Source organism: Rhineura floridana, chromosome 9, assembly GCF_030035675.1.
Source record: "Rhineura floridana isolate rRhiFlo1 chromosome 9, rRhiFlo1.hap2, whole genome shotgun sequence".
Classification (NCBI taxonomy): Eukaryota; Metazoa; Chordata; class Lepidosauria; order Squamata; family Rhineuridae; genus Rhineura; species Rhineura floridana.
In genome coordinates, this window is record NC_084488.1 from 7,942,736 (window position 1) to 7,969,805 (window position 27,070).

The 27,070-nt window shown below is 42.9% G+C and overlaps 1 protein-coding gene across 3 annotated transcripts; it reads left to right on the plus strand.

The window, feature by feature from the left end:
* Positions 1–241: 241 nt before the first annotated feature.
* On the plus strand, positions 242–26,475 carry LAP3 (leucine aminopeptidase 3). Of its 3 annotated transcripts, none has more exons than XM_061583436.1 (13): positions 242–466; positions 6,242–6,357; positions 7,376–7,430; positions 12,261–12,366; positions 12,992–13,151; positions 17,770–17,934; positions 18,606–18,764; positions 19,728–19,852; positions 20,824–20,912; positions 22,130–22,232; positions 23,835–23,941; positions 24,921–25,030; positions 25,913–26,475. In XM_061583436.1, the coding sequence occupies exons 1-13, from the start codon at positions 332–334 to the stop codon at positions 26,106–26,108; spliced, it is 1,626 nt and encodes a 541-aa protein (XP_061439420.1). In that variant the 5' UTR covers positions 242–331; the 3' UTR covers positions 26,109–26,475. The 3 variants fall into 3 exon arrangements, with proteins under 3 accessions (XP_061439420.1, XP_061439421.1, XP_061439423.1); XM_061583437.1 differs by having other exon boundaries at positions 246–466; positions 23,835–23,914; XM_061583439.1 differs by lacking the exon at positions 242–466 and adding an exon at positions 3,305–3,400.
* Positions 26,476–27,070: the final 595 nt, after the last annotated feature.

A 27,070-nucleotide genomic window follows, 5' to 3' on the forward strand; every position in this document is an offset into this window, starting at 1 on the left:
ACGATCATGAAGAGACCCTGCACATTTGAATTCACTACTACACTTCTGGACCTGAGGTTATATCACGCTGGTTCTCCGCTAAACGCTTATTATTTCCTGGGAAACCCCTTTTTTGTCTTCCTTACGCAGAGCGTAATCCAAGGGAGAGGCTTTTCCAGCAAAGCCTCTCCAAGCAACCTCCCGCCGCGCTCCCGATCGGCTTCAGCCTGGTGCAGAGCGTGGCGTGCTCCGCCAGAGGGGCGGGGAGGGAAGCGCCCGCCGAAGAGGTCGTCCCTCGAGGCGGGTCTTCTTCTCCTCCCATCCCCGTGATCCCTGCTGGGCGGAGGCGACCATGCTTCTTTTGCCGCTGCTGGCGAGGGGAAGGCTCCTCCTCCTCCTCCGCAGCAACGAGCTCTCCGTCCCAATGGCCGCCTTATCGTGCACCTCCGCGGCCTCCCGCGCCCGCAAGAGCCCCGCGGGGAAGCAGGTAAGGGCCGCGTGGGCATGGGAGGCAAAGAGGCAACGAGGGCAAGGCAGAAGGTGGGCTCACACGAGCAGCTTGTGATGCGGGGGAAGGAAGACAAAGGCATGCTGGGAGAAGGGAGGGACTCTGCAAAATAGAGGCTGAGTGTGCCGGAGCGGAGTTTTGTTTCCAAAAGAAGAAAAGTGCTGGGCTTAAATACACGGTTCGCCATGACAGCTGTATAGAGCCTCTGTACAGAGAGACAGTGTGCCTCTGTGTACTAGATGTTTGGGAAGGTCAGCTGGACATGGCCATTCCTATACAGTCCTGGACTTAGGTGGACCTTTGGTCTGATCTGACTAAGCAGTTGCTGCTGCTGTCTGGGTATGATCTCTGCTCCTTTCAGTTGGAACGTGGGTACGGTTGCCAGCTCCAACTGGTCAAAAATTTACTGCCCTTGGCCAGAATTTCAGCTAGTTGTCAGAATAGATATAAAGTGGGGTGGTTTTTTTTGTTATTTCTCCTGCTCTATAAAATTAGAGTTTTTTTTAAAAAAAAGATAGTACCCTTTTATTGGGCATTTTACATGTCAGAGATATCACCTTGTATTAATTGAATTAACAAGTTTTTTTACTCCAAGGAAAAAGTTACTTTGTACGTACTCAAAGGCACTGGGGGGGCTGCATGCAATGGTAAGCCATGCAACACTGATTTTTGGCTTGTCATTACATTTGATCCAGGAATAGTGGTTTAAAATAAACTAGTAATTAAATAGCCATGAGAGTGGCTGTATACTGCTATAGCCAGAATGGATTTTTCACATTCCGCCAGGTTAAATTGAAAATAAATTTGTAAGAAAACCTTACAAAACTTAAAAGTCCTGAACTCAGAAACACTTGCTTAACAACCCTCTATAAGTGCTGGCATGATCAGTAAGAACCAACTGTCAGTGTTCTAAAAGCCAGACTCACGGCTGATTGTCTTGGCTAATCAGGGGGCCAAGCCTGACCTTTATTCCACTTGAAACAGATTGGCTTCCCCCAAAGAAGCCTAGGAAGTGTAGTTTGTGAAGGGTGCTGAGAGTTGTTAGGAGACTCCTGTTCCCCTGACAGAGTTCCGGTGGCCAGAGTGGTTTAACAGTCAGCTTTTCTGGGGATCGTAGCTCTGTGAGGGGAATAGGGCATCTCCTAGCAGCTCTCAGCACCCTTCACAAACTACTCTTCCCAGGATTCTTTGGGGGAAGTCATGACTGTTTAAAGTGGAATAACGGTCTGGTGTGGATGTGGCAAGGGACAGCTTTGGTTTAAATTTGGGTGGGAGGCTACATGTGCCTCCTGTAGAATAAAAAGGTGGAGGAAACCCTGAACAACAACGATACTGTTCACAGTGTTTTTCTTTTGGAAAGGAAAGGGGCTTTCCCTCTGCCCAGTGCCCATCCACCCAATCCCCTCCCCTCCCCGTCCCTCTCCAGGTCAGTTTCACCTATCCTAAGCATGATTGTACAGGAGTAAATTCCACTGAACTGAAAAAGCATGCAATTCTTCCAAACTGCACAGGAAGTGGATTGGACTGCGAAAGACCAATCCAAATTGTGTTTGCATTTTTACAAATTTGTAGGGTAGTACAATATCTCAAGAGAGATCAGGTCTCCTGCTCCCCTGGTGTATTCACTATAGCTGCCCAATTTCTCTGCTTTTTAAAGTTTGATAGAAATATCTGTTGGCTATAGGTGCGTTCTTAAACCACAAGGGGGTTTTTCCTATTAGTGAATATTCTTCGTGTAGCGAGTTGGACCCCTATCTAAGACAAATCACACAAATAGCCCCACCACTTTTGCTTTTGCTCTTGTTTAAGTTTCTTTCTAAAAGGAAGGTGAGAAGCAATGAGGGATACCAGGTACAAAATATGATAGAGTTTCTTTGTCTTTAATATTTTTTCAGAAAGAAGATGATGTGGTAGGTGTAGCTTTTCACTCTATGTAAGAAGCGGCACCTTCCAAAATTCCCTCATCTATACAACTGTTACAGCTGATGTAGCCTTGCTCTCCTTTGCATATGTTCATTCTGAAAAGAGAAGCAAAAATTGGCACATTTGGCATGTTTCAAGGGGCGGAAGCCTGCTGGTCTAGAGTCTCAGGCAAAGAAAAACAATTCTTGCGTAAGTCCCTTGGAAATGAATGGAGACTAATGGCTACGTATCACAACAGCTGTGTATTGCTTCAGTATCAGAGGCAGAATACCTCTGAACGTCAGTTACTGGGGTTCATGAGTGGGAGAGTGCTGTTGTGCTCATGTCCACTTTGTGGGCTACCCACAGGTGTCTGGTTGAACACCGTATAAATAGAATGCTGGGCTAAACATTGTTTAGGTTGTTTTTAAATGTTTGAATTATGTGTTTTGAAATTGTTGTAACCTGCTGTGGGACCTCTGGCTGAAGGGCAGGGAATAAATTCTAACAACAACAATAATGTCTTTGGTCTGATCTAGCAGGGTGCTTCTTTTGTCTTTATTAACCAAGGCAGTTCAGTAGCCATGGATTGATTTATGCATCTTGGGTCTCTAACGTAGTGAGGACGATGCTACGGATCTACTTCAGTCCCTAATTTCTTGTCATGAGTCAGACGCAACTTGGAAATTCTATGTGTCCTTCCTGCTTGGCTTGTTCCACTGGATTTTGACTAACCTAAATTGAGATAAGTGATAAAATATATCAGAAAAGCACATCTGCCCCCACCCTTACATTTTTTGGACACACCCTGACTTAACAGTCCGGAATTCACTCGCATTTATTGCTAATGAAGTGTACAGGAGCTGTTGGAGAAGCTAAAGAGGCGGGACAAAGATGCCCTCCCCTGCTATAAAGGCAGCCTGCAGTGGGAGCACTTAGCACAGGACGCTAGGGTGGCTAGTCATGCAGTCGACAGCTGATCAACACAGCAGCACTACAGGTGCAAACAAGGTGCATAGCGAAGGGGACATTGTGGCAAGTGTACAGTCAGCTGGCTGATTGAACATTGCAAGGGGATCTTGGGTATCCGGTGGTGAGTGTGCATACAATGTGCATTGTGCCCCTGCTATGAATAGGAGCTTTCTAATAGCGCTTCTACTTGCTTTGGATGTTTTCGTGCATCGCTAATTCTTCCCTGAAAATGCATTTTTGAGCTGTCTTAAGCTGATAAGCAATTTGTGTTGTAATTTTATGGGTATGACCAACTAAAGTTGTGTTTTAAAATGTCATTTTGGGTTCAGTGGAAGAACTAGACTTATGCATAAATGTCCTCTTCAATTGAAATTAATCTTGCATTAAAAAATGCTTAACCCTTTTTATTTTTATCTAGCTTGAAAAACATTTATTCAGAACCTGGAAATTGTGCAGAATACAGAATGAAATCAAATGAATTCTGTGTTCCATAAGTGCTTTCATAATTTATATGAGTCTGAATGGTCAAACTAGATGTTAGAAGATCTAATGTCTTCTTTCCCAGTACAGTACTATGATTTGCTTTGTTTTTAAGCAAAAGGAATCTGGGCAGGTTACACAGCTAAGGCTGAAGTCCAGTACACACTTATCTGGGAGAAAGTCCCACTGAACCTACTGGAGCTTAGTTCTGATTAAACGTATATTGGATTGCAGCCAAAGTGAAGGAAGAAGTGAAGCTGGTGGTTAACGCTTTCTTCTCTGGACAGCCCCAAAAGAAATGAAAAGCAGGTTGGGGAGTATGATTTGGGGTTCTCCCTCCCCAGGATGCTTTTCAGATCTCCTGAAGGTAAAAAGCAACTTCAGGAAGACAATTTTGAGCTGATAAATGACTGGGAGAGAAAGGGTTAAGCAGTCCCTCCAGCCCCTGTCCTTTCTTCAGGTTTGCAGCCTGCTTGGACTTATTTGGATTTATAAAACAAATCCAAGAAGGCCGAAGGAATAATGAGAGAACTCCTAGGAATGGAATGCATTGAGGCAAGAGAAACAGCTGAAGAGAGAAACTGGATCAGATTATCTTTTCCTCCAGCCTTGTCCGTATAAGCAGTGGGGGAACAAGATCATGCCTCCTTGTTCCCTGAGAATGCCCTGTCCTGGCAGGTGTGGGTGTTGTGTTTAAATAGAATATGTGTGTCTAGTATTCAGTGTGCATCTGCTTTAACAGTGTGAACAGAGTTGCTCTTCAATTATTCTAAATATGTAGAGGTGTGTGTGTGTTGCTTTGTAATGTTCTATCATAAATATTTCCAAATTGTTTTACACATAATGTGCATACTGCTCGCATATTAGCATGTTCTTTCATGCAGAGGTAATTTTTCAGTGATATGTGCAGTGAAGCTGGGGCATGTGTGCAGACTGGATTTTAAAAGAATTTTAAATGCAAACTGGACCTCTAAAAAGTTGACAAGTGACTTTCCTCAACCAGTAACCGACCAAGCTGACTTCTGGTATCATTCTGCTCCATCTTGCTTGATTCTCCTGTGTGGTTCTTCCACGCAGTTTTTCTCCTATACTTATCAGTGAATCACTAACTGACTTAAACTGGTGCAATTGTAGGCTGCAATGTAGGTCACCCCTCCAGTTTGACTGCCGCTGTTTGATATTACTATACCAAAACCACTTGAGGTATGACTCCATAAGGAACAACATTTAGACCTACAAGGGGAACTTGCAATAGAAACTACATCAGCTTTGCCATGTTAATACTCTCTGGCGCCTGATTAATCAGGGGCACACTGTGATAAATTAACTGCTTAATTAAAACATCCCATTTTACATTTTCCTTGAGTTGCATTTTATCAGCAGATTTTGGGATCAAAAGAAGAGGGAATGTTTTATGTTCCTCCTGTGCAAGGCACTCGCTACCTGATTTTCCCAAGCATGGTTGAATCTCAGTGCCAACCTCCCTAATTTTGTCACAGTGATGGGGCTACAACTCTTTCTAATCATAGCCATACACTGTCTGCAGTTAAATCCACATCGCACCTTTACACAGACAACTTCAAAGGGACTCGCTGTTAGTGAGTCCTGTTTGCCAGGAAACAATTGGAAGAGCCCTTTAAGTTCCCAATTGTTCCTTTGAAGTTGCATCTTTACTTGCCTTTTAAGTGCTCAGTGGTAGGGCAGCTGCTTTGTATGCAGAAGGTCCCAGGTTCAATCCCTGATATCTCCAGGTAGGGCTGGGAAGGACCCCTGGCTGAAAGCCTGGAGAGCTTGTAGACAATGCTGAGCTAGATGCTAGATGGATCAGTGGTCTGACTCAGTATAGAGCACATCCTTGTGTAAAGGTGTGGAGGCATGAGAAAAAAACACAGATTTTTTGGGGGGGGAATTGCCCCCTTCCTCCCATTTCTCAGGGGGGATGGGGGGACATCTGGATTTTTTTTAGTTTACTTTAGATATGACATCAGGTATGGAACAGGTGGGTGTGGTTTGGGGAAAATAGCCTCGTGGGCCAAATTAGGAACTCTGCTGGGCCTAATAAGGCCTGTGGGCCAAGGGTTTGCCACCACAGCTTTAGAGTTTAGGCTGTTTTCTGAACTGTTTTTGGTATGTCTGTCTAGCTCTAAGATAGGGGGCAGGTTACCCTTCAAAAGCTGTTGGGCTGCAAGACCCCTAATCCCTGACCATTGGCCATGCTGGCTGGGACTGATAGGAGTTGGGAGTCCAAGAACATCTGGAAGACCGCAGGTTCCCCAAACATGGGCTACCAGATACAGCATTATAATCCATGACACAAGATTCCTTCCTCGCCCTCCCCCAGTGGTGATTTGCAATTGTTTTGTAGGATGGCATCTAAAAAAGTAACTCACCTTTCTTTAGGGCCTTGTCTTGGGACTCTTTGCCAGTGAGAAAGAAGAAGGAGATCCCCAGTTTACCAATGCAGGAGATGCTTTTGACAAAGTTGTATCTGGGAAGCTCAGAGAGTTGTTGGCAATGTAAGTAACCAAACGTGGGTTCCCTTCAGTTTGTTTCACAGTCATGAAATGGCATGAGACCATCAAGAGAGAAACCAGCCTTGCAAATAGCTGAGGAGAATGTAATTGCTTGCTTTCTCCCTGCTGCTGCTCTGCCACCCTTTCCCTTCTCCTGTATATCATGCTGTAACTGTTGCTCTCTGCTCACAGCTTGCCGACCTCTTTCTTAAGTCAGAAGGAGCCGTGAGGGGCTTACTCCACCTCTTTTCCTTGCTTTTTGCAGCTGGGATAGCTTCATGTAGTTCTTTCTAAAGCTCGCTGGGGCTGCAAGAGCTCCACAGTGCCATCCCATCTCTTGCTGGCTCTGGGTAAAGGGGCTGGCTGGTCTACACCTGAGTGAGTGGTCACCTGAGAGCAATTGTTAACTTGCTTGAGCCTGGTGGATAGCAAATGATTACTAAATTACTATTGCTGTCTTTTTTCACATTAAACAGCACAGTCTTGTTTAATAAGCTGAGCAAGATGGAAGGGGTGGGGTCTTTGTAAATGAGGACTTGTAAGCGGAAACTAGATGTAGTCAACGCTTCCAGTAATCCTATACAAAAATTGCAGGAAATAGTATTTTGAAAGTTGAATGTGACTGTATTGCGCAAAGGTTTGTAAGCTACTTTGAGAGCCTCTTGGGGCTTGTAAAGCAGAATACTTTTTTTTAACGTTCCAAACTGTAGCAGCACCGGGTCTTGTGCATAGATAAGTAATAATAGCTTATTTGCACTGCATTTTAGGATTATTAACCATATAAACCAGATAATGCACAAATCCAGTAAATATCACAAGTAAAACCAGGCAGCAGCAAATCTAAATTTACATGTTGTATCTCCATACTGTGCAAAGCTTTGTCAGCTGGTTTCTGCAGATCAAGTTGCTGTTAAAGGCCCATGAGCTGGTTTGCTGGTTGTGCAGCACACACGCAGAGCTGGCAGCACGCCACATAATGGCTGTCTCTCTGAAGGACTCATGAGAATATGTTGTGTTCTAGTTCAGGGCCTCCACTGAAGAAAGGAAAGACCCGCATCTTCCATGGCTTGCATCAGGTATGGACTTCATGTTTTCTTCAGTATGTTAACCTAACTTGTGCTTCCAAAGCAGAGCTTGGAAAAGTTACTTTTTTGAACTACAACTCCCATCAGCCCCAGCCATGCTGGCTGGGGCTGATGGGAGTTGTAGTTCAAAAAAGTAACTTTTCCAAGCTCTGTTCCAAAGTATTTTTTTCAAAGAATATCTAATAGTACAATCATATGCATGTCTACTCAGAAGTAAGCCCCATCAAGTTTAGTGAAACTTACTCCATCCCCACTTTATAGGGAATAATCACATCAAACACACATTTAAAGCACATGACTTCCCCCAAAGAATCCTGGGAACTGTTTTCCCCCTCACAGTGCTACAGCTTCTCAGCATCCTTAACAAACTACAATTCTGTTGACTTCCGGGAAGGGTGACTTAGCCTGTGCCTGCTTTTGAGACGGGCTCCTGCCTCAAAAGAAGCTTATTCAGATATATCAGTCAGTTTTTTCTTTTTTTTTTGACTGATTAAACTTCTCCCGGGTAGGGAGAAACGAAGAGATTAACCTCAAAGCCTATTTTTGTTGGGACGACCAGATCTCATTAATTTATGGGACGAGGTCCAGCCGACGAAGGTGGGACGGATTTTCAACAGCAAGCTCTATCTGTTAAAGCGAACGTTCATCTTATCTTCTAAGAGAGAACGCACTAACAGGCAAGCACCCTTCTTTCTATATTTTTCTTTTACTTGACTTAAATTGTTGCTGTTTAAAAGAGATTTGCCAGATTGATCGGTTTTTGACATCTCACTGGGGAGCCGTAACTTCTCTCTGCTACGCACTAATTAATAGCTTATCTCTGTTTTTGTTGCAAAAAGCTGTCCTGGATTTGCATTCTAAAGATATACACAGAAGAGGGATTTCTATTCCAGATTTTTATTTTGAAAAATATTATACTGTTTTGAGACTACTCTCTTTTTGGTCTATTTTATTTTGACGAATCTGTTTCTTGACGATTGCCATTAATTGTTTCGATCCTGGGAACTGCATTTTGTTTACTTAACTATTGGAGAGATAAGGCTGTCTGCTCTGTTTATACTGTGATGTCACCAAGTTTGGAGTATTAACCCAATTGTTGCTGAAATAAGAAGTGGTTTTCCTATATTTTTCTTTTAAAATGGCAATTAAGAAAGTGGCTGAGAATCTGGAAATAACTATGTTTCAGAAAATAATGGATGAGATTGAGATAACGAAAATTGAATTGAGTAAAATGAAGCAGGAGATTAAAGATATAAGGGTCCCTGTGAGAGAGGTGACCCTGGAAGGGGTCCCTGTGAGAGAGGAGACCCCGGAGATTGGAACAGGGGTCCCTGTGAGAGAGGAGACCCTGGAGACTGGAATAGGGGTCCCTGTGAGAGAGGAGATCCCGGAGATTGGAACAAACGTGGAACAGGAACAAGATTTGGAGTCTATGGACTTTAGAAATAAAATCTATTGTTTGGAACTCAATGTTATCTCTGAAGAAATTAATGAAGATTCTAGAGATAAAGTTATCAATGGCATGGATTATCTTCTGGACTGGAATGATGTGATGGAGCCCAATATAGAGAAAATCTATGGAATTAACTGCAGCCATGTGACAATGGAAAAACTTTTAAGAGATGACCTAGTGTATTTTGAAAAAAAGAACAGAGATATGATTTTACAGCAGTATTTCAGCAACCTATTCAGAATGGATGGCAAGAAAATATTTGGGATAGAGGTAATTCCCATCAGACTCTTACTATATGACTATGGCTTTGACAGCAAGATTATTATGGAATACTGATAATGGAAGATTGGATATTGAAATTACTGGACTTAACAAGACTACTGAAGATGGAAGATGGAAAATGGAACTAATAGAGATAATAGAACAATGGCTACTGAAATTACTGAACCTAACAGATTCTGATGTGTTGGATTAATTGAAATGTTTATTTTGACTATGGTTATGACAATAAGATTATCATAATTAGTAATGAGATGGATTAATCGATATGCTTATCTGGAAAAAAAATTGATAGATATATTTCTTAAAGAATTGAAACCTCTCTTTGACTTTTTGTGGAAAGAATAAAGTAATGTTTATGAGATTTGATGATTAAGTAAGATAACTATTGGAGGAAAGTGATTTTATAATATGACTTAAGAGACAGGATTGTTATATATTATAGACTTATAACTGATTTGATCTTTGACAAATGGGAAGTCAATATTTTACTCTTTATTTTTTATTTTTGTTTTTTTTTTTCTTTTTTTCTTTTTGTTTAACTATTTTTGATTTTGTTTTTTGTCTTTGAATGTTTTATGATTTTGTTTTGTATGTTTTATGAAAATCTGAATAAAAATTATTGAAAAAAAAAAAAAAAAAACTACAATTCTGTTTTGGAATGGGGCTGAGTGGGCCGGAGGCCATTAGAGTAGGGCTGGGGAACCTGCAGCACTCCAGATGTTCTTGAATTCCAATTCCTTTCAGCCACAACCAGCATGGTTAATAGGAATGATGGGACTTGCAGTTCTACAACATCTGGAAGGCTGCAGATTCCCCACTCCTGTTCTAGGGGTCTTGGGCACCGTGTACACTTTGGTGTGGACATCAAGCCCTGAAAAAAAGCTTTGGAGTGAAAATTTTCATGGCAATAAATTGAGGATTGAACTCTGGAGCAAGCAAGCATGGAACGCATAACACAGGATCTACACCAAGTTCTTCTGAAGTCATTTGGGGAATCCAGTGTTTGGTACTGAATTGCTTTTCTTAAATGTCACATGTACATGTCACTGTTGGGCTTACTGTTGTACTTTTCAAAGATCAAACCTTGTATACCATTTGATCATCTTTGATATTTATTTGGGTGGATATGTATATGTAAAAACAGTTTTGAAGTCCACCCTTCCCCTCCCTCTCACATCCCACTTCGCAGTTTTTGAAAAGGAAGCATCTTGTTTACATTGAATTGCATTTGTCATTTTATCGCCCATTTGCACTGTTTGGAGAGGTCCTTTTGGAGCTCTTTGCAATCCTTTTTTTTAAAAACCTTGAACAATTTAATATCATCAGCAAATTTGGTTACCTTATTGCACACTCTAGATCATTTATGAACAAGTTAAAAAGCACAGGCCCCAATACCAATCCTTGGGGTACTATACTTTCTACAGCCCTCCATTGGGAGAACTATCCATTTATTCCTACTCTCTGCTTCATGCTACTTTACCAGTTCCTGATCCACAAGAGGACTTCTCCTCTTACTCCATGACTGTTGGGCTTACTCAGGAGTCTTTGGTGAGGTACCTTGAAGAAGCTTTTGGAAAGTCTAAGTACATTATGTCAACCAGATCACCTCTATCTATATGTTTGTTGACACTCTCAAAGAACTCCAATAGGTTAGTGGGACAAGACTTACCCTTGCAGAAGCCATGCTGGCTTTGCTTCAGCAAGGCTTGTTCTTCTATATGCTTGGTTATTTTATCTTTAACAATACTTTCCACCAGTTTTCCTGGGACAGACATTAAGCTAACTGGCCTGTCATTTCCAGGATCCCCCCCCCCCTCCGGATCCCTTTTTAAAGATTGGTGTTACATTGGCCACTTTCCAGTCCTCGGATATGGAGGCAGACAACTTGTCAAGGGACAAGTTACATATTTTTGTTAAAAGATCGGCAATAATCATATTTCTTAAACAGCTTTGGTTGGAAACCATTTGCACCTGGTGCTTTGTTAATTTAGAATTTGCTCTCTTGTTACCACTCTTTGCCTCAGTTCTTCACACTCCCTTCCTGAAAATATCATTTCAGGCATCTTCCACAGTGAAGGCACATGCAAAGGATTAATTCAGCTTTTCTTCAGGCTTCCTTTAACACACCTTTCATGCCGTTATTGTCCAACCATCCAGACTCCTAATCCTGCTTTAACACACTTCTGGCTCCCTTGTCATCCAACTTGTGTGATCCTTTGGCATGCTGTACCTGTTGATGATGTTTCCTAATGTTCCTTGTTCACTATCTCTTGCTGTTTCAATAGTATTGCTGTGCTGTGTTTGCCATGTGCTGCACCTAAATTTCTTTCTGCACTTGGTATTTTATTTTACTGTTTTTTAAAATATATATATATAAATTTGCTTTATCCCATGTTCAAGGAGGTTATCAATCTGAACAACATCTAACAGTACAATTGCATGCCTAAAAGATACAGGTGAAAACAAAACCATTTGCTCTGTAAAACCAGAATTTAAAAAGCAAAATAAAATAACCTATTCAGCATCCAAAAACAAGATTTAAAATGGTTTACACATTTTCCTAAAAATTAAAAGGGAAGTGCTTTGTGCTACCTCAGGGCCACCACATAAAAGGCAGCATTCCAAATTTGCTACTGATCTCAGCTCTCTAGTAGGATATGGAGAAAACACTCCCACTAGATTAGTGAGGGGAAACCTGTGACCCTCCAGAAGTTTTTGAACTCCAACACCCATGCGCATCATCCCTGACTGTTGACAAAAGCAGGCTGGGGCTGATGGGAGTTGAAGTCCAAGAACACATGGAAGGTTACTGTTCCCCCATCCCTGCACTAAATCAAAGAAATGGGGATGAGCCCATATCTAGGGATGCATTCTCTAAGATGTGCATGCCCCAGACCATGTGGGGCTTTAAATATAGTTTCATTTGAACTTCTGCAAGAAGAGAACATGGGGCACAAATAGTGCATTCTTGTACCCTAATAGTGAAAAAAGTGATATACAATTCTTTCAGAGCATTCTTGATCATTATAGGCTGTTGGTGTTTTTCATGGAAGGATTACCTAAGTTTCTTTGCTGGTTTGCTGCAGGACTTTTCAAGCATAGTAGTTGTTGGCCTGGGTAAGAAGGCAGTAGGAGTGGATGAACTAGAAAACTGGAATGAAGACAAAGAAAACATACGGGCAGCTGTTGCAGGTTAGCCTCATTTTTTCTTGTGGGTTGTTGTGTGATCTATTAAATTACTTCTTTAGCGCAACACTTAACTTTATTTTGAAGTTACATGATGGTTTTAGAGCTAGTGACTAAGGCTGCAATCCTATACCCATTTACCCAGGAGTAAGCCCCATTGATTTCATAAGGACTTACTTCTGAGTAGACACGGCTAGGATTGTGCCGTAAATCAACCTGATCTCGAGGATTGCGTGTAGATGTGACTTTTTGAAATGCTAAATAAGCATTATTAGCACCTAAAGTGCTTTCATGGCATAATAGTAAAATAATGGTTGTAGACTTTGTCCTGTGAAAACAGCTCAGTCATCATTGTGGGAAGTCTGAGTGAGGCACTTTCTCATTCTTGCTGAATTGCTTGCAGGCAGAAGTTGCTAGATAAATGCATCTGAAGTGTACTAATGGGTCATATATTAATAAACTGCTTCTCCTTTGAGTTGTTTTAACTGCTGACATGAACTTTACTTAGCTGATTTATAATACCTGATAGACTGAGCCTGATTAAATTAAAAAGTCCCCACTTTTCATTCCTTTCTGTCTCACCCTCCCACCTCCAATTCTTAATATTGCCTGTATATATTTTATTATTTAGCTGGATGCAGGCAGGTTCAGGATCTGGAGGTCCCTTGTGTGGAAGTTGACCCTTGTGGAGATGCTCAGGCTGCAGCTGAAGGAGCCATCCTTGGACTCTTTGAATATGATGAACTGAAACAAAAAAAGAAACCAGTGGTTGACGTTCAGCTACATGGGAGGTGACTGGCTGAGAAATAATGCTTGCATGAAGTACGAATGTCCAGAATGGCTGTATCAGTGTGGATCTTCACACAAGGGGGCAACCATGCCCAATCAGGCTCCCGCTCACATATAGGAATTCTATATGCATATATTGGTGTGGAAGTAGAACCCCTTCACATGCTAACTGAATGTGTGGATAGCATGAGGCGGGGGCTGTGCATGTTGGTGACGGACTAGTTCTTTCCGTGAATTGGGAATGTCATCTGAATCTCCCTTTTTTCTTTTGAGGTCAAAAGCAAAATGCCTGGGTCTTATGTAGCAATTAAGATTTTCTTTTTATTGGAAAGTAAGAAGTACATAAAATAAGATACTATTTAATGACATCAATACAAGAACTGAAAAGCAAACCTTCTAAATGTAAATGAGCAAGTCCTTCTCAAGTGCCAGCATTGCTTACAGTGAGGTAGCGTCTAACATACAATTGGTACTAAATAGATGTTAAATTCAGTCTTGGGAAGCGTGTCTTGCTGGGTTTGGTCACGCAGTCTTGGTAGGTTTCTTCATGGTTCTTACTCTGAATGCCCTACACCCCTTGAGGCCTAGGTATCCAAAGGAGTGCCCATTTCAACCTCCTTGAGCCTTCGAGTGTTTTTGAAAGTCTTTCTCCAGGTGCCTCTTTGATCTGCTGAGGGTAGCGAGGGGGGGGAGTTGTGAAATTCTCTCCCTAGTGAGGCTCTCCTAGCACATGCTTTCATGTGTCTTTGGCACTAGACAAAACCTTTTTTGCTTTTCCCAGGCCTCTTCAATTTGGATAATTATGTTTTGATGCTGGTTTTACCTGCCAATTTATTTATTTATTATTTGATTTATATCCCGCCCTTCCTCCCAGCAGGAGCCCAGGGTGGCAAACAGAAACACTAAAAACACTTTAAAACATCATAAAAACAGACCTTAAAATACATTAAAACAAAACAATGTTAAAGACATTTTTTTAAAAAAGCTTTAAAAACATCTTTTTAAAAAGGGTTAAAAACATTTAAAAAAACACATATTAACAAGCAATTCTAACACAGACGCAGACTGGGATAGGTCTCAACTTAAAAGACTTGTTGAAAGAGGAAAGTCTTCAAAAGGCGTCAAAAAGATAGCAGAGGTGGCGCCTGCCTAATTTTAAGGGGAGGGAATTCCACAGGGTAGGTGCCACCCCACTAAAGGTCCATTTTCTATATTGTGCAGAACAAACCTCCTGATAAGATGGTGTCTGCAGGAGGCCCTCACCTGCAGAGCACAGTGATCGACTGGGTATATAAGGAGTAAGACGGTCTTTCAGGTATCCTCGTCCCGAGCTGTATAGAGCTTTGCACCAAAACTAGAACCTTGAACTTGGCCCGGTAGCAAATGGGCAGCCAGTGTAATTCTTTCAGCAGCAGGGTGACATGTTGGCGATACCCTGCCCCAGTGAGCAGCTTCCAGACCAACCTCAAGGGCAGCCCCACACAGAGCGCATTACAGTAATCCAGCCTGGAGGTTACCAGTGCGGGGACAACAGTGGTCAGGCTAACCCGGTCCGCAGCTGTCTTACCAGCCGAAGCTGATAAAGACACTCCTAGCCACTGAGGTCAACTGGGCCTCTAGCGACAAAGATGGATCCAGGAGCACCCCCAGACTACCGACCTCTTTCAGAGGGAGTACGACCGCATCCAAAGCAGGCAACTGACCAATTATCTGAACTCGGGAACCACCAACCCACAGTGCCTCCGTCTTGCTAGGATTCAGACTCAGTTTATTGGCCCTCATCCAGCCCACCACCGAGTCCAGACAGCGGTCCAGGGCTTGTACGGCCTCTCCTGGTTCAGATGTTATGGAGAAATAGAGCTGGGTATCATCAGCATACTGCTGACACCTCACCCCAAATCTCCTGATGACCACTCCAAAGGGCTTCATATAGATGTTAAACAGCGTGGGGGACAAGATGGTACCCTGCGGCACCCCACAGCACAACTGCAGGGGGCTGAAAGACAGTCACCCAATGCTATTCTCTGAGAGCGACCCTGGAGATAGGATCTGAACCACTGTAAAACAGTGCCGCCAATACCCATCTCACCAAGTCAGCCCAGAAGGATACCATGGTCAATGGTATCAAAAGCCGCTGAGAGATCAAGTAAGAATAACAGGGTCGCACTCCCCCTGTCCTTCTCCCGATAATCATCCATCAGTGCGACCAAGGCCGATTCAGTCCCATAACCAGGCCTGAACCCAGACTGGGATGGGTCAAGATAATCTGTTTCATCCCAGAGTACTTGCAATTGCTGCGCCATAAGCCTCTCAATCACCTTCCCTAAAAAGGGGGTATTTGCAACCAGTTGGTAGTTGTCACAAACCAATGGGTCCAGGGTGGGCTTTTTCAGGAGTGGTCGGATCACCTCTTTCAAGGCAGCTGGAACCACTCCCTCCTGCAATGATACGTTGACCACACCCTGGATCCATGCAGTCAGACCCCCTCGGCAAGCTTTAATAAGCCAAGCAGGGCAAGGGTTGAGAGGACACATTGCTGGCCTCATCATCGCAAGCACCTTGTCCATGTCATCAGGCCACATCAACTGAAACTGATCCCAAGAAGTTGCTGCAGACGTTGCACTGGACACCTCATTGGAGACTACGGTAGATGTGGATGGGGCATCAAGACTGCTACAGAGGCGAGCAACTTTAACCTCAAAGTGCCTTGCAAACAATTCACAGTGGGCTTCCGAAGGGTCTAAAACTTGATTTGCTGGAGTTGATGTCAACAGACCCCTGGCAATACGGAAAAGCTCCACCGGACAGCTACTTGAGGATGCAATGGAGGCAGAGAAGTGGGCCTTCTTCGCCACCCTCACTGCCACACAGTAGGCATGGTTATGATGTTTTACTCATGCCCAATCAGCCTTACAGCACGTATTTTGCCACTGGCGCTCTAGCTGTCGTCCAGCCTGTTTCGTTGCCCTTAGCTCACTGGTGTACCAAGGTGCAAGCCGGGCTCTACAATGCTGGAGAGGGTGATTGGGGGCAACCATGTCAAGAGCCCAACGCACCTTGCTGTTCTACAGCATGACAAGGGCTTCAATGGGGTCACCTGCTCTATCTACTAGGAACTCCCCCAGGGCATTCAGGAATCCTGTGGATTCCATTAGTCTCTGTGGGCGGACCATCTTAATCTGTCCATCACCCCTGCAGGGAAGGATCAGAGCCATAAGTCTAAACTTCACCAGGAAGTGATCTGACCATGACAATAGGGTGACATCCACCCCATCTCCAGACCACCCCTTCCTCCATCTGGAGTAAAAACCAAAACGAGGGTGTGCTCTGCGCTTTGTGTTGGGCCAGTAACAACTTGAGACACCCCCATGGTCGTCATGGAGGCCATGAAGTCCTGAGACGGAACACTAGAGGCAACCTCAGCATGGACATTGAAATCACCCAGCACTATTGTTCTGGGCTCCTCCAACACCACAGCCGAGATGACCTCTGCCAGCTCGGTCAGAGAAGCTGCCGGGCAGCAGGGTGGACGGTACACCAGCAACAACCCTAGTTTACTGTCTCCTCAGCCCGACACCAGGTGCAGACCCTCACAGCCAGCTCCAAGACAGAGTGGTTTCCTAGTGACAGAGATGGAAGTTCTGTAGACCACAGCAACTCCTCCCCCCCCCCCGTCCCTGCAGCCTGTCGTGGTGTTGCACCAAGTATCTAGGTGGGCAAAGCTGGGTCAGATAAACTCCTTCAAGCTCATCATCCAGGTCTCGGTAATGCACAAATCATGGATGAGAGTGGTTTATTGTGTACCGAACTGACGTTAAACAACAACACACACAGGCCAGTGGACACAGCAGATGAGCAACGAGGAACCCATGCACGAGAGGAGTGGCAGCAAGGAACAAGGCGCAGATAGCCTTGCCCTTGTCTTCTATGGTAATTCACCACCTCCCCATGGCTATATTTCCCTCTACCTGTAATCACTGAAATTGGGGTGGCATCACCCATGTTCCTCTGTACTAAGACTCCTCCTAAACACCTGATATGGACCCAATGCGAGCCCACCAACAAAGCCTGCCGGAGCCAATTATCCCAGTAGGCCTCTGCAAGAATTGGGAACAGTCATACCCATTCAAACTTTTTCACACAGGGCCCAGCCTTCTGCCAGTTACAAACTCTCACTCTGAAGGCATCTGGCGACTTTCTCTTATCATTGAGTTCACTGCACAGGCTCCCACCCTGTGTAGAAACTACAAATGCACCTCACACCCTCCCCACCACCAATCTCTTCTAGATTGGTTTAAAAGAAAACAAATTAGAAAGAAAAAATTAGCTTGAGAGTCCCCATATGTACAGGTGTGATACAGAGCCTGCTAAGTGGTCCTCCTGTGATGCCCCTAAGCCATTTCATTGCCTTTCCTTCAGCCTCTGTGTTGCTGTGAGCATAATGCCGCCCATGGGGCATCTCACTCACAGGATTATCTTGCTCCCAGATTTGGTGTCTGATCCTCCCCTCATGAATGTGAGGCTCTGCAATTCTTGAAATGTTTGCCACTAGAAGAAAAGCCACTGAATTCTGGCATCTGTAACGATGTTTTATGATGATTTCCATGTATTCCTGTTTAGCAACGGCGTGGACGCGTGGCAAAAAGGCCTTATCTACGCAAAGGGACAGAACTTGGCCCGATCCCTAATGGAGGGTCCAGCCAACTATATCACACCTACCAAATTTGCTGAAATTATTGAAGAGAGACTGAGAGGTGTCAGTAGCAACGTGACTGTTCATAAAAGGTAAGTTTAGTTTAAATGATTCTCTCACAGTTGCATGTTGCTGAGTGAGGACGGTAAAACTGTGCCTACTTCCATTTATGTACTGTGAGCCAATGTTGGTTTGAGCCTCATGGACCTTGTGTTGTCTTTGCTGGCTGGGCTGAGCAGAACAGTGAAGGTGGTTGGCTCTTTCTATCCAGCTGTCAACTGCTGAAAGGCAGCAAGAGAGGGCAGGGAGAAATAAACTAGCGCAGCTGCTCTCTCAGTGGTAGAGCATGTGCTTTGCACGCAAATAGTCCAAGTTCAGTCCCTGGCATCTCCGGATAGGGTGAGTGAAGTTGCCTGTGTGAAACCCTGGAGAGACAGCACTAGATGGACCAGTGGTCTGACTGTTTAAGGCAGCTTGCTATCTCCCTTCCCCCACCTGTCTATATAGTAAGCATTCACACCCTGCTTTCTGTACCCTTCACTACCTTCATTTATAAAGAAGGTAGGAACGTTGCTTTTACAATGTCTTGTAAAAAGAATAAATGAAAAGGTAAAGCTAGGTCTTTCTGCTTTGCAACTGCCCTATAATTTTGCGGTGGGAGGGGATGAAGATACTACTTTTCTGTTAGGTTGGGACTCTGGGTTTCAATTCATTTATTATTATTTTTCATTCATTTGATGGGAATGACTTTCTGTTGTTACAGAGATAAATGCTGGATAGAAACACAAGAGATGGGATCATTCTTGAGTGTTGCAAAAGGCTCTGATGAACCACCAGTCTTTTTGGAGGTTCATTATAAGGGCAGCAGTGATGCCAATGAACGTCCACTAGTATTTGTTGGGAAAGGAATTACTTTTGATAGGTAAGTATTTTCTTGTGCATATTTTAGGAACAAAATCTGAAAATCCATTCAGATGTTACCTTGAATCAACAAAGAAAAATCAGCTAAGAAGGGCTTTTCTCCAAATTGTGTTAATTTCAGTTAAAGCTGTCAATTTATTAACAGGGTTTCTTGATAATTAACCCTCTTTCATCCATTGATTCATCACTTAGGTGATTCAATAGTACTTTGTCCCCAATATCACAAGGCAGAAAAACTAATTATCTAATTGGATGCAAGGACTGTGATATAGAATAAGCATTCCTTGTCTTGCATTCCATTGTGGCCAATAGTATAGGTTGTGGTGTGTGGTGCCCACAACAGTTTCTTGGTTTGCAAATGTCCCCAGGGGCCCAACTTCGAGTTACATTTTCAGAATTCTGGCTTTCTCCATAACTTTTGTATGCAAGCAAGTGTCTGGTTCCTGCTTTCATATTTTTTCCTGCCAAGTTTGTGGACTTTATAACAGAATGGGTTGTATTCAGTTGTGCCCTTCCATTCATGAAATGCTCTTTGATGCCGAGGAGACATCTGTGGATAGAAGGGGAGAGTTGAATTGCTGATTTCCCATCTTCCCTGTGACCCACAGATGCGTAGCAGGACCTTCTGGAACGTGTGAGGGGGCACTAGGGGCTGAAGGAGAAAGGGGGGAATTGAAAAAACCACATCCTTCCCCCTTCTTTTCACAGAAGCTTCTGCTGGAAGCCTTCTGTTTACTGGAGCCTCTGCCTTCTGTGAATCAAAGGGCACAGCAGCATGCAACCCTGTGTCATGTCTTTCATGTGTGTAATGCTGTTTGAAGGGGAAAAAATTGTAGCTCAGTTTCCAATGAAAATATATTTTGGTAAGCTGTGAGAGGGAAGTGTGGCCTCTTGAACCAATTACATTCAAGAATTAGTCTTCTGTTTACATCCGGTTGCGTATATGTAACTGTTTTCTTCCCAGTGGTGGCATTTCCATTAAGCCGTCTGCCAATATGGATGCCATGAGGGCCGATATGGGAGGAGCAGCCACCATCTGTTCAGCCATCGTGACAGCTGCGGAACTAAAGCTGCCCATTAATATAATAGGTAAGTGAAAGAGGAGAGATGGAAAATGCATGGAAGGCATCAGGCACAGATACACTTGTCGGGATATTTCAGTAATACGCACAGCTCACTTTGCACACTTACGAAGCGGCTTTTATATTGAGTCACATGCTGGGCCCAACTAGCCCAGCATTATCTGTCCTGACTGGCATTCCGAGATCTTGGATAGAGAAGTCTTTCCTGGACCTGCTACCTGAACTCTTTTTACCTGGCGAGCCTAGGGGTTGAACCTAGGACCTCAAACATACAAAGCGTGTGTTGCTACCACTGAACTATGGCCCTTCCCCAAACCTTCATGCAGGATTGGCCTGCCCCATTTCCTGCTTCCTTGTTCTCCAGACGCTCCTCCTGAAAATAGGATCTGGCAAGGTTGAGCGATGTAAAACACACTCCATTGCTGAGAGAATTTCCAGCTGAGAAATTCAAAGAGGTGAATCCCACCTGATAATTTGCGACTGCACTTTAAAAAAAAATCTTACCGAAATCAGTATTGCAGCCACTGCTGAGACTGCCTGTCCCTTAAGCAGCTACAGCCTTTCGGATCGCTCTTCCAGTCTTCTCCCGTTGCATTTTCAGCCAGGCAAGACCCTTCCCAGATCAATCTATTATATTCAAAACAGTGAGGGGCTGCATTGCCCCAAAACAGGGCAGGGAGAAGCACAGCTGTCTGGACTACTATGAGGATTGGCTTCTGCTATACCCACTGGTATGCTTCTTCTCACATGTTGCCTTGTTAAGAGGCGAATGGATGAACCAAATCTTGGTTTCAAGCAATTGGATACCAAAGGAAGAACACAGCTTCTAGATAAAATTTCAGTAGAACAAAAGTTTTAATCAAATCGTCAATATAAATCACGAGGTAAAACTTTACAACATGTCTAAGATTGTAATAATAAACACCAAATAAAGTGTGATGTCACATGGCAGTAATAGTTGACTTCTTTCAATTTCAGGTTTGACACCCCTTTGTGAAAACATGCCCAGTGGGAAGGCAAACAAACCTGGAGATGTTGTAAAGGCCAAGAATGGGAAAACAATTCAGGTACCTTTTTAAGATGCTTATTTGGCAGTTTGGATGTAAGCAGGTGATACTTGGTTGATGCAGACAATACCTTAAGCTGAAAAAGCCCTTTTGCTTGACCCATCCCAACAGAGACAATGTAGGTCTGGATTTATTGGTAGATAAAGAGTCATTTTGAAAGATCCAAGGGCCAACTTTACCAGTTTTTTGTATGCAGAATAGAGTAAGGGATTAAAAGTGGGAGCAAGCAGTCCCAGTTGAAATTTCACTTCAGTCAGGTATTTGGCCTGGTCTATACCTGTAGCCACGGCCGGAGTTCGATTCCAACAGAAGGAGGAAGTCGAATCTCCGGTAAAAGGGGTCGAGGTCCACTCAGCCTTCCATCCATCCGTGGTCGGTAAAATGAGTACCCGGCATATGCTGGGGGGTAAAGAAAGGCCGGGGAAGGAACTGGCAATCCCACCCCATATATACGGTCTGCCTAGTAAACATCGCAAGACATCACCCTAAGAGTTGGAAACGACTCGCACTACAAGTGCAGGGACACCTTTACCTTTTTTATACCTGTAGCAGAATGAGGCAGCTGAGTAGTAAGGTGGTAGAATGGACAGCACCACAGCAACCTGGGTGAGACAATTAGTGTTGAAGGCTCTTTAGAACACAGTCCTTCCTCCTGATAAAACTAGCACACAAAGGAGTGGCCTAGTCTAGACCCTGACGTTAGATTTTTTTTAAAAAAATGGCTGTTTTTATGCAAGGAAACATAAAAAAGCTCCATCCACCACATCCAGTCTGAAGTGATTTAGTCCCTTTTGTACCACCTCATTTTGCTGCAAACACACTAGGAGGCCTTAGACCAGCCTTTCCCAACCAGTGTGCCTCCAGATGTTGTTGGACCACAATTCCCATCTTTCCTGACCATTGGCAATGCTGGCTGAGGCTGATGGGAGTTGTGGCCCAACAGCATCAGGTGGCCCACTAGTTGGGAAAGGCTGCCTTAGATAAACTACTATTCTCTCAGACTCCCCTTCCCTCTCCATCCACAATGTGGGGATGATGATGATAATGCTGGACTACCTTAAAGGGGTGCTGTAAAGGGAGGATATGTGAGATGTTTTGAACAGTCTATAAAGTGCTATGGAAATGCTAAGCTGTTGGCTGTTAGTTTAGTTTTTTCCCAAGTGTATTGATACAACGATTGACAGTTAAATTCTGTTTTTGGTTCCTCATAATGAAAGGTTGACAACACAGATGCAGAAGGAAGGTTGGTGTTGGCTGATGCTCTGTGCTATGCACACAGTTTTAATCCAAGGGCCATTGTAGATGCTGCTACATTAACAGGTTAGCTAATTTTCACTTGTTTGAAGGTTTTGGCTTCCATATTCACAGAATACCAACTACACTGATATTATCAGTGTCAGGCTTGCATAGTCCCCTCTTCTCCTCCCCATATGGCCAGGAGGATTTCTGCCAATATTATTTTATTTTCAAAGAATCTTGGCTCAGTATTACTTTCAAACCAAGAATCATAGAATTGATTCCCTATCTGGACAGTGACGACCTCGCCTCAGTTGTTCATGCTCTGGTAACTTCTAGACTGGACTACTGCAATGCGTTCTACATTGGGCTGCCCTTGAAGACTGTTCGGAAACTACAGCTAGTCCAGAATGCAGCGGCCAGACTGCTGACGCGGACCAGAAGGTCCGCTCATATAACACCTGTTCTGGCCCGTCTGCACTGGCTTCCTATTTGTTTCCGGGCTAGATTCAAAGTGCTGGTTTTGACCTATAAAGCCCTACACGGCATGGGACCGCAATACCTGGTGGAACGCCTCTCCCAATATGAACCTACCCGGACACTGCGCTCAACATCTAAGGCCCTCCTCCGGGTGCCATCCCATCGAGAAGCTTTGAGGGTGGTGACCAGAACTAGGGCCTTTTCTGTGGTGGCCCCCGAACTGTGGAACAGCCTCCCTGATGAGGTGCGCCTGGCGCCGACGCTACTATCTTTTCAGTGCCAGGTGAAAACCTTTTTATACTCCCAGGCATTTTAAAGTGTGTTTTAATAGCATTTTCATTATTATTTTGTATCCTGGATGTTGTTTGGTTTCTTTATTATTTGTCTGTTTTGTTTTTGTATTTCTTGTATTTATACATTGCTTGTTTTTATCTTTTTGTACACCGCCCAGAGAGCCTTCGGGCTTAGGGCGGTATATACATAAAATAAAATAAATAAATAAATAAATAAGAATTGTAGAGTTGGAAGGGGCCTATAAGGCCATCAATTCCAACCCCATGCTCAATGCAGGAATCCAAGAAACCTAGTTTAAAAGAAACAATGCCAGGATTATAACCCATGATTTGAAGTTGGCTTGTTTAGTAACTAATCATTATTTGTTTTAAACCAGTGGTTCCCAGATTTTCCCCCTCATGGACCACTTGAAAATCATTGATGGTCTCGGTGGACCACTTAATGATTTTTCTGCCAGTTGCAGCAATTGTAATGCACTGTGCTAGGTACTGTATTATTCATAATTATATTTCTATTGCTGCTTTTATTTATTGTACTGTAATTTGTATTGCATAAAATTCAAATTGCAGTACAATAAAGTACAGTGTAAGAAATAAAAGAAGCAATCAAAATATAGTTAAAAATTAACATGAATATTTGGTGTAGACATGCCATGGACCACCTGAGTGAAGCTCGCAGACCACTGGTGGTCCACGGATCACAGTGTGGGAACCTCTGTTTTACACTGTAGACAGGGATGCATTTCCTCTGTAGGAACAAACCAACGTCTAATCTTATCCTGTGTACAAATATATAAAATGATGTCTTCTGTAGGACTTTATAGAAATGTGAATAGAAGTAGAGACCAACAAGGTAATCCTATCTTCCCATGGAATGATGGGTTAATAACTTGAGCTTTATAATACTATATAGGTGCCATGGATATAGCACTAGGATCTGCAGCCACTGGGGTTTTTACCAATTCACGCCAGCTGTGGAACCATCTCTACGAGGTAACTTTACAGCACAGATCAACAGAGGTGAAAAATGCTATTAACTTAAAGTGCTTTAAAGGAAAGTCTAGACAGATTTTGTCACGAATCAGTCAACAGTTATTAGCCACAAAAACTGAAAATGGAGCTTCCTGTTTGGAAGGTGATAAACCTCTTGTGAACCAGTTGCTATGGACAAGCTATGCTTTATCTGTCATATTCCCAGCATGCTGCACTAGACAAATCTTCTGTCTGTACAAAATGTAGTTCTTATATTTTAGAACCTTTTAATTACGAAACATAATTATAGTACTGTAGTGTTAAATTATAGTATTAATTATAGTTTTTAAAGATGTTTTAAAATATCTTTGATCCTGTCTCATACTCTGTTTGAGACAGAAAACAGAAGAATGCCAAATTAAATTATGAGAGAAACCAGTTTTATAAAAAGGGGACAGATAGATGGAAATATTGGTGAAGTAAGGAGTGCCTAAGGATGAGACAAGCCACTGACTCCTTTGAGTGAAGTGGTTGATGTCAAATCTGAGAGAAGAGTTCTGCAGATGTATCCTTTTTCGAAGGCCATCTCCATTTTCCTCTTGTGAGATGAAAGATCCCTTAATCTCCAGTGGTATTGTCGTCTTGGTTGGGCTGGGAGATTTCTTTCCCTAGAGTAGCTATGAGTAAAAGGTGGATATGTGATATAGCCTTAGCACAGGAATGAGGTACTAGTGGCCTTCCAGAGGTTATTAAATCCCAACTCTCATCAGCCCCAGCATGTTTGGGGATGATGGCAGTTGGAATCCAACAACTTCTGAAGGACCAAAGGTTCCTGACCCCATCTTACCGTATGTCACATGTCAGACCACAAACTGATGAGTAATTCATGAGCCTTAGGTCTGACATACATATCATCTACCTCATTTTAAATCAAAGGATGAGCGTCAAGTTGTACAGTGTAAGAGTGCAGTACAGATACTGTTTTGAAGTTTTTCATACTACTTACACCCTTTACTTAAATGTGTAGGCTAGCATCCTGACAGGAGACCGCGTTTGGAGGATGCCTCTCTTTGAACATTATACAAAGCAGATCACAGACTGTCAGCTTGCAGACCTTAACAACATTGGAAAATATAGGTATGAAATACAGCAATCCACTGTTGCTGGTGCTACATTTAAACCACTTCTTCCAATGCGTACAACTTAAGAATAAAAAGAGGAAGTGTGTGAGAAGATCTCTCAGAGACCTCTATTCCAGAGATGAGGAATGTGTGGTCCTCCAGATGTTGGACTCCAACTCCCACCATTTCCAGCCAGCATGGCCCATGATCGAGAATGATGGACGTTGTAGTTCACCTACATGTGGAGGACAACCAGTTCCCCATGCCTTTCTATTCCTGTTCAGACCAGGAAGGGAGGAAAAGCAGGAGGAGACCTTTGACTAGATCTTGGCTCATGTAGGAGTGAGTCAGTGAGCTGAAGCAATGTCGCCGACCCTTTGGAATTTGCTCAGTTCAACAGATACTACATCTTGCCAGAACAGAAATTACTCTCCTGTTGTGACTACACACCAAAGCATAATTAGGGAAGCTTAACTGTCGTTTGAAGTGATGTCTGAACTGAGAAAACTATTACTTGCAATCAGCCAGAATAAGAAATCAAGTTCGAAGTGGATTTACAAATTACGGTTTGTGCTAACTGTGATTTGGCATGATGTCCTGAATGAACCAGCATTACAGCCATCACTGCTTCCAGAGGCTACTGTACCTCAAATACAAGAGTCTACTTATAAAGCTGAGTGTTGAGAGGAGAAAACAAAAGCAGAAAAAGAGTTCTAAACCATGGTTTTTCTCTTGCACATTTGGAAGCTAGTCATGGTTTGGTGGATTCTAAAGTATTGTTAGTGTAAACCATGATCTCTGAATGGTGCTATACAGTTTCTTATATAATTTCGATCATTCCTAAGTAGACTGTTCAAAATAATCCATTCTTAATGCTTTACTTTTTCTTTCCCATTAGATCTGGTGGTGCATGTACAGCTGCTGCATTCCTGAAAGAATTTGTGACCGTCCCTCACTGGGCTCATTTAGATATTGCAGGTGTGATGTCAAATAAAGATGAGGTTCCATACCTCCGTAAAGGCATGGCAGGACGGCCCACAAGGACTCTTGTAGAGTTTGCTACTCGACTGAGCCAAGACAAGCAAAGCATTTAGAAAATAGTTAGATGTGAAGTTATAGAAACTCCTAGCCTTAAAATCAGTTTGACTTATTTCAGAATTGCTGAGGCAATGAGCTAATGTTCCAGTGAGTGTACTAATAAAATAGAACAGAAAGAATATCCACAACATGGAATTTTCTGCATATTTAAAAATACAATGATGGACTATAAATTCATTTCGTAAAAGTTTCTTACTGATCAAGGATCTCTTATTCTTCCCTTTTTTATTCTACTGATGAACAGATATCCAAAAAGTGTGTTTATACATTTAATAGTGAAGGACAATTGAACAATCAGGTTTTGCAACTCGGATTGAATTGAAGTTATTGTCACAAGCAATAAATATAAATTTCTACACTTTCTGTTATTCATACTTTGGAATGTGTGTTTGTTTTTTGAAGAAGGTTTGTTTATAGATATTATAGCAAAATACTGAAAAAGAACTGGAGTTATATTAGCATCCCTTCAAAATCTGAACTGATTCCATAAAATGCTGCCTTTTCTAATCATAGGCAGAAGTAAAATTGGATTCCAGGAGGCACAAGACATCTTGAATTAACCTTCTTAAGATCCAAAGGGGTCATCGTGATAGAGAATGTGCTTTGCATGAAGAAGGTCCCAGGTTCAATTCCTGGTGCTTGAGCTAAAATAACATGGTTAGCACAGCTGAGAAATGCCTCTTTGCCCAAGATCTTGGACAGCCACTGCTAGTCTGAACATTCAAACTGGGCTAGATGGACCAATGTTCTGATCTTGAATAAGACACTTTCATATGTTAATTTAAAACTGGCAGAGTGGTCACTTTTTATTGTCCCAACCAAAGATTCTACTTTCTTCTGGTCCTGATCTCTAAATGGTTTACATGAATTTACTTCAATGGGTGAATTTGGAGGTAGAATTATGATGGTCTCTCTGGCATCTAAGTAACTGCAATTTGCCTCTAGCCCAGTAGTGACG